Source organism: Colobus angolensis, unplaced genomic scaffold (genome assembly GCF_000951035.1).
Source record: "Colobus angolensis palliatus isolate OR3802 unplaced genomic scaffold, Cang.pa_1.0 Scaffold272, whole genome shotgun sequence".
NCBI lineage: Eukaryota > Metazoa > Chordata > Mammalia > Primates > Cercopithecidae > Colobus > Colobus angolensis.
Genome location: NW_012115955.1, coordinates 974,236 through 980,981, shown reverse-complemented (window position 1 = coordinate 980,981; position 6,746 = coordinate 974,236). Strand labels below are relative to the sequence as shown.

Genomic DNA, 6,746 nt, shown 5'->3' with positions numbered 1-6,746 from the left:
TCGTCTCCAGCATGACCAGACTCCGACCTGGCACCAACTAGGAAGGCAGTGTGGTTTGGTAAAATGAATGCAAAATAGAGCTATCTCAACTTACTTAAGGGCATCAGAATGTTCTCCTTCCTTTTTCCACAGCGAATTCTCTAGTTTCCGATGTCCCACACACCTATCAATGCCTACTTCCCAGGTACGGCTACTCAGGCATGCAACCTGGAGGCCCCTGTTTACGGTTTCTTAGCCTGGCCTGGGTAGGAAGGCAGGTGTTTGTTAGGACAAAGGGTTGTTTTAAGTTCACCTCTTTCCCTTACAGAAATTGGATGCAAATAGCTGAGGGTAAGGAAGCAGAGAACAGTCTCCACTTTAATCCATGACCCCAAGCCATTTCCATGCTCCAATCCTGGCTGCCCCACTTTCTTTCCTCCTTTGTGTGTAAACATCACCTTTCCTAGGCCCGGGGGCCAGGCCACTTGCTGGGCAGAGGTCCTGGAAGTCCCACTTCACCAGGTCTCCTGTCCGCTTCGGTTCTTTGGCTTCAGTCTTTGGATTAATTCTTCACCTTCGATACTGTATTACGGGACTGATGATGTGAAGAGGTTGCCTGACAGAAGCAGCAATGAAAGGGCTGTTTCTTCTAAAGTCCAGCATGCAGTGATTTAGTCAATTCAAAAAGAATGGGGTAAGAGAAAAATTCCCATGTTTTCTTTTCACTGATTTTATTTGTATTAGGTAGTTTTCACTCAGAGTATCTATCAGTTCATTTTTCAGGTTCAGATATATGTATATTTATATGTATCTGTTCATATGCATTAATTACTTAGAAACTTCATTTGGTATAACTTCCCATTTTTGGCATATAGAAATTTTATTTTCTTAATGCAGCACAGTAGACATACAATCAATATTATCCCCTAGAATGTGCAATATATAAATTATTCACATTAAAAAATTAAGAACAGAAAGCCGCATATGCAGTAAATATTTAAAAATGTATATCTAACTTTGATTCTGTTTCTGACAATATACACTACTAGCTTTACAAATCTGAAATGAGTATGACATTTACACATTTGAATGAAGTACACGGATGGGTCCATTCTGGATGCTTACTACACTATATGAATAATTTGCTCTTCACTTTGGTCACTGAGATTCCATGTGCTGAGGCATACAGTGGACCCGAAAGACACTTCCAGAAGTACATTTATTACATTGGTATCTTAAGAATTTCTCTTCCTTTTATTCCCCTTTATAGCGAGGGGGCCTTTTCTCTTTAAAAGCAAGAAGACCTTCAAGTCTGTCTTTCGTTGGAATGGTCTAAGAAAAACAAAATATTAAATATGTCAAAAATGTTAAAACAGCTGTAAAAGTTTATCAAGCACTATCTAAGAAAACTACTTAAAACCACATTCTAAAATTTTGAAATCTATCAGTCACCTGAACAATTCTCCTTATTATGTAACCAAACTCATCCGTCTTACTCCAAGTACTTCTCTACCTCATTTTGCTCTTCTTTTTCTAGTTTCCTAATAAAATGGAAGGTTATTATTGATTTAGATCTTTTCTCTAATACATGTATCTAATGCTATTTCTATCTAAGCACTGATTTCAATATATCCCACAAACTTTGAGAAGTTGTATTTTCATTTTAATTTAATTCAAAATATTTTATAATTCCTCAAGACATTGTTGACATACAACATTATTTAGAAAGGTGTTGTTTAATCACCCAATATTTTGGGCTTTTCTAGAAATCTTTCTTTTATTGATGTCTAGTTTAATTCCATTGTGGTCTGAAGAATACCTTGTATAATTTCTAGTTTTTACATTTAGTTAAGGTGTAATTTATGGCCAAATGTGCTTTTAAAATTTTTCTTTGGGCTCTGAGTCTATTTCTAAGACATGTGCAGTTCACTTTCCTCATGGAATATACTCATCAATGACAGGTGGCGATTTATATACACAGGCTGGGCACAGAGTCACACTCTAGATACTGCTCCTTTAAACGAGGGCTCATGCAGTTTCCAACTCTCAGGAAAGGTAGAACAAAACTTTTTTGCTATTTCAAATGAAGTTTATCTTTCAGAGAAAGACGAAAAAGGGAGAACATTTTTTTTCCTCTACTGGGAGACCTACTAATTTGTATGCAGTCATCCCTCAGTATCTGCAGGGGATTGGTTACAGGACCTCCTGCAGATGCCAAAATCTGCAGATACTCCAGTCCCTTACATATTAATAAAATGGCATATCATATTACATATGCACATCCTCCTGTATACTTTAAATCATCTCTAGATTATTTATAATACCTAATATAATATAAATGGCATGTACACAGTTGTTACATTGTTTAGGGAATAATGATAAGGAAAAAAGTCAGTACATGTTCAGTACAGATGCAATTATCCTTTTTTTCCCCCTGAATATTTTCAATTTACACTTGGTTGAACCCACAAATGCAAAACTTACAGATGAAAAGTGCTGGTTGTGTAAAAAATAAAACTATTACTTCATTAGTGAACTTTCAGTGGGCAGGAGAGAAGGCTCAGAAGTTCAGGAAAAGCCAAGGAGTCTCACCCCAGGTTGTGTGGGCTGGCACACGCTCACCACCACTCTCCTCTACCTCTCTACACTGGAGTGGGAGGCCAGGGCGATACGCGCAAAAGAAAGCATAAGCCTAGAGAGACAGCTCCTGCACACCCAGGACTGACTCAGTTACTCTAAGAGTTTTCCATATTATATAGACAAGAGACATTCCTGTGGAACAGAATCGGTCATAACAGCTGGTAACAAATAGCAGAAACAAGTAACTTCAACCCATTTGTATGATTTTGGAATGGGCACAAGGGTAATCTTGCTCAGTGAAATTCATTTGAACTATACAAAAGGTAAATACAATTTGTAAGGGTCATCCTCATTGAATCTGTGATTGTATTACATACCTGAGCATAACAAGCTTCTTCTATGGCTAACCCTGTTACTAAATCGACCTGAGAATAAAAACATAATCCATTTCAGCAGAAATAACTTTGTAAAATATGGTACAGTCAATAGAAATTCAAACTGAATAACCCTACCCCCAAAGCACCCAATCCTTTGACATAGTTCAGCAGACAGAGTGTGACCAACATGAGACACAGAACCAGGCTTCCTGGGTTCGTTCGGACTCCGTCACTTGGGAGCTGAGTTACTTGGGGAAGTTATTTAACCTCTCTGTGCTTCAAAGAGGCATGTCTGAACAAGGGGCTACTTATAATGCTCACCAAATGTGAGAATTGTGAGGATTAAATGAGTTAATCCAGGTGAGGCCTTTATATCGCAACACACACACACACTCATGATGCTTAGTACATAGCATCTAAGCTATATAAGGTATTTGCTATTAGTATTGTTACCATTATGTAAATATTTAAATAAACCAAATACTTTTGCAAATTTATGAAACTGTATTTACTGCTAATAAAGTCCATCTCTTTTTACTGCTATACAGCCCAGGAAGATATGGAGGTTACTCAGTCTGCAAGAAGGAAGCACTTATCTTCAAAATACCCATAATTTAACCAAAATATAACAACTGCCATGAAAAGTCCAATAAATGGGTATGTGCACCATCTCCTCCTCCCTGGCCTGGGACCTCCACTCTTTTGGAGTCATCTCCCTGGGGTACCCCCAGGACACACAAAGGATTCACCTTGCATTGCGTGTGCCTCCCTGCAGAAGGCACACTGAGAAGCAAAGGTGGAGAGAGCTAGGAGTTCTCCTTGGAATGTTTTATGTAATATAATACCGATGCTAAAAATACACAGAATGCCCTGTTCCTCTGGTTTTCTATGAACTACTAGCCAATAAATCTGTCTACTAACTCGATGGCAAAAGTAATGAGCATGTCATAAGCTTCAGGGCACTGATAAAATTACTGAATTCTGTGCTTATGATACTGAATTAGCAATAACCGTAAGAATGAAATAAATGACGTAGCTGCGAGGAACTTCAGTAGCTTTCAGTAAATAGTAGCATTTAAACAACCATATTTTAGAGCTTAAAAAAAAATGTGGAAGTCTAAACATGGTTCATTTAAATTAAATCTCCACTCTCCATTCCCAAAACAAACTCAAGCATTAAGGAACCTACCTCCATCCCTTGATTAATTGCTAATTTTGCCACTCTCATTGCAACAGGTCCCTAAAATTCAAATTAAAGAAACAGACTTTAATTATTATTTATGCAAATTATGTTGTATATCTCATTAAAATTCAGAATTCCCACCACTGGATCCATGGCAGAGCCAGCAATGGCTGTCAGACACTAGACGGAAAATTTTCTGAGCCTTGCAAGGCTGTAATTAAAGAGCAACTGCAACAATTGCATCAGCACATTATTTAGATTCCACAATGTTCTGTTATGCTGCAAACTCCAGATCCTTAAAGATGAGCAGGTAGTGCATGTCCAGCTGTGAGCTTGCTGTTCTTCGGCAACACTTCCTAGAAGTTAAGTAGAGGAAGGAAAAGGAGGTAAGGTCTTCGCCTCAGTAGTATACCAATTAGGGGTTTTGACAGAAGCTTGGGCTGGGGATGAGGCTGTTGCTATTGATTAAGGTAGGGTTCTGGTATCATCTCTTTCAGACACTGGCTCTCTATCTTTCCTCCGTTAGCCTTGATAACTAATAGTAATGATGGTGGATTAATCAAGAGTGTCCTCTAGGCAGTGCTGCCACAGCACAAATAAAATTGAAGTCTACATAAGTCTTTCAGGATGTAGAAGAGTCACTGAGGAATGAACTGGATATCTGCTGTGAGAAGGAAAATGTTACCTGTGTCTTTCTTGCAGAAGCCAAACTCTTACCAAGCTATCCTACCTCAGATGGAATTTCATTATTTGATCACATTTTAAAGTCCTAAATACTGTTTATAGGTGATGAACGTGAATTCAATGCTATATTTTGAACTGAATGCTCTTTTGAATTAAAACACAAGGTAGTCTCTAAACAACAAGCACAGCAAAGGACTCTTGGATGGTGACATGGATGAATGCATGAAAAGACATGTTTTCCTATCGAGGAGTTTCTATTATTAAATTTGACCTGTCTAAATTTTCCTCCAAATCATGTTTACAAATCTTTTTCAAAGGCCACAATTTCCAAGGCTATAGTTGGTGGACAAGTATCTTATTGATAATTCTTCCCACTGTGATTTGCCTGTGTGGTAGACACCAATACCATTTTTTTTTCATGATAATCAATCCATTTCATTAAACGGTGTGCTCCTCTAATTTTTCCACTTTCATTGTCAACTGACCAAGAACAGGTGTTTGTCAAACTCCTAGATGCACACAAATCCCCATTCTTCTTGTGGAAATGCAGATGTGGACTCAGTGGGTCTGAGATGGGCCTGAGATTCTGCACGTCTAACAAGCTGCCAGAAGATGCCTAGGCTGCTGGTCCACAGACCACAGTTTGGGAAGTAAGGTTTAGAAAACCATGAGAAAAACAGGAAAGTTCAAAATGCTATTAGAGACAGTGCTTGATTTAATGTTTCCCCCTTTAAAACATAAAACCAATGCCTTTTCTCCTTTACAAGCCTTTTTTCTCAGATAAATGGAAGTAATATATAATACAGGTATCACCTAGAAATGCTAATTTTACAGAAGCTTTCAGTTACCTGGAGGACTAATCATTTGGCAACAAAGTAACAAACATAAAAATAAAGATGATTCCACTCAAACTTCATTTGGTAACTTGTGCATATAATTTTGCAGTCACATATTTTCTGAAGTAACTCAACATCTGCTTATACATTTGACCTGGAGGAAAATTAATTTTAACAATCAACATTCTGAAGGAGTGTCCTTCAAATGAAAGGTGACAAAGGCACACACGCAGGGACTGTGATGACGGCTGGGTGACCACACAGTGGGATGCGGCTCGACACACTGGGAGTGGAAGGAGGGAGCAGAGGGGAGGACGGTGCTCACGTTCTCAGGCGGGGCGGTGTGTGGATGGTGGTGGCATTTGCTGCATGGTGGTCACAGGAGCATCATGGGAGAGAGAGCAAGTCAGGCCCTAAGGGGATAATAAGCTGCCTGTAGGGAGCTCTGAAGCAGAGAACTGAACATCCATGTGAAGAGGCCAGGAGCAGGCTCCGCAGATCATCACAACTGGAATTCTGCCATAATCTTTCTGAAACACACCCCTTTCTTTCAACTGAGATATGTTTTGGTCATAAAGTTTTAAGCCAAGCTAAGTTATAACACCAATATTCAGTCAAATTATTACTCTCCTGATACTGGTACCTTTAATTTCTCTTTAGGTAGAGATTTCTCTCATATTTGGGGAGAATAAATAAGTTTGTAGTGAGAATCTTTTCTTTTTAAGGCAAAAATCTTTTTTTATTTGCTTTCCATCAATCCAACAAACACACATTGAGCATCTACTGAATGTATGGCTCTGCATTACCTTATATGGGGAATAAATTATGTAACGGTCCTTCCCTAAAAGAGCTAACAGCTCCTAAGTTAATTAAGGACCAGAGCGTCAATGCCAGGCAGTGTGGTTTTAAAAACTGATTCAGCAGGTGCATACCAGCAGAGTGGGGCCTCGTTTGTCAGCAAAGGCTCCTGTGCTGAGTGCCAAGAATACTTTCTGAAACTGGATGCGAGACTCTGCACAAATGTGAACATTCATGCATTTTTTAAAAGATTCAAATGCATGAATTTGGAATCTCATGGCATTCCCAAAAAGATCTACAGCCCACAAA

General features: G+C 38.8%; 1 protein-coding gene across 1 annotated transcript in view; it reads right to left on the bottom strand.

Moving 5' to 3' along the window:
* Positions 1-685: 685 nt before the first annotated feature.
* Positions 686-6,746, bottom strand: part of AUH (AU RNA binding protein/enoyl-CoA hydratase) — a 143,329-nt gene continuing 137,268 nt past the window's right edge. The window contains exons 9-11 of the mRNA XM_011948030.1: positions 4,126-4,176; positions 2,937-2,984; positions 686-1,311 (exon numbers count right to left, since the gene is read on the bottom strand). Of these exons, the coding sequence (XP_011803420.1) occupies positions 1,234-1,311; positions 2,937-2,984; positions 4,126-4,176 (177 nt within the window). The 3' untranslated portion in view covers positions 686-1,233. The remainder of the gene's footprint in view (positions 1,312-2,936; positions 2,985-4,125; positions 4,177-6,746) is intronic.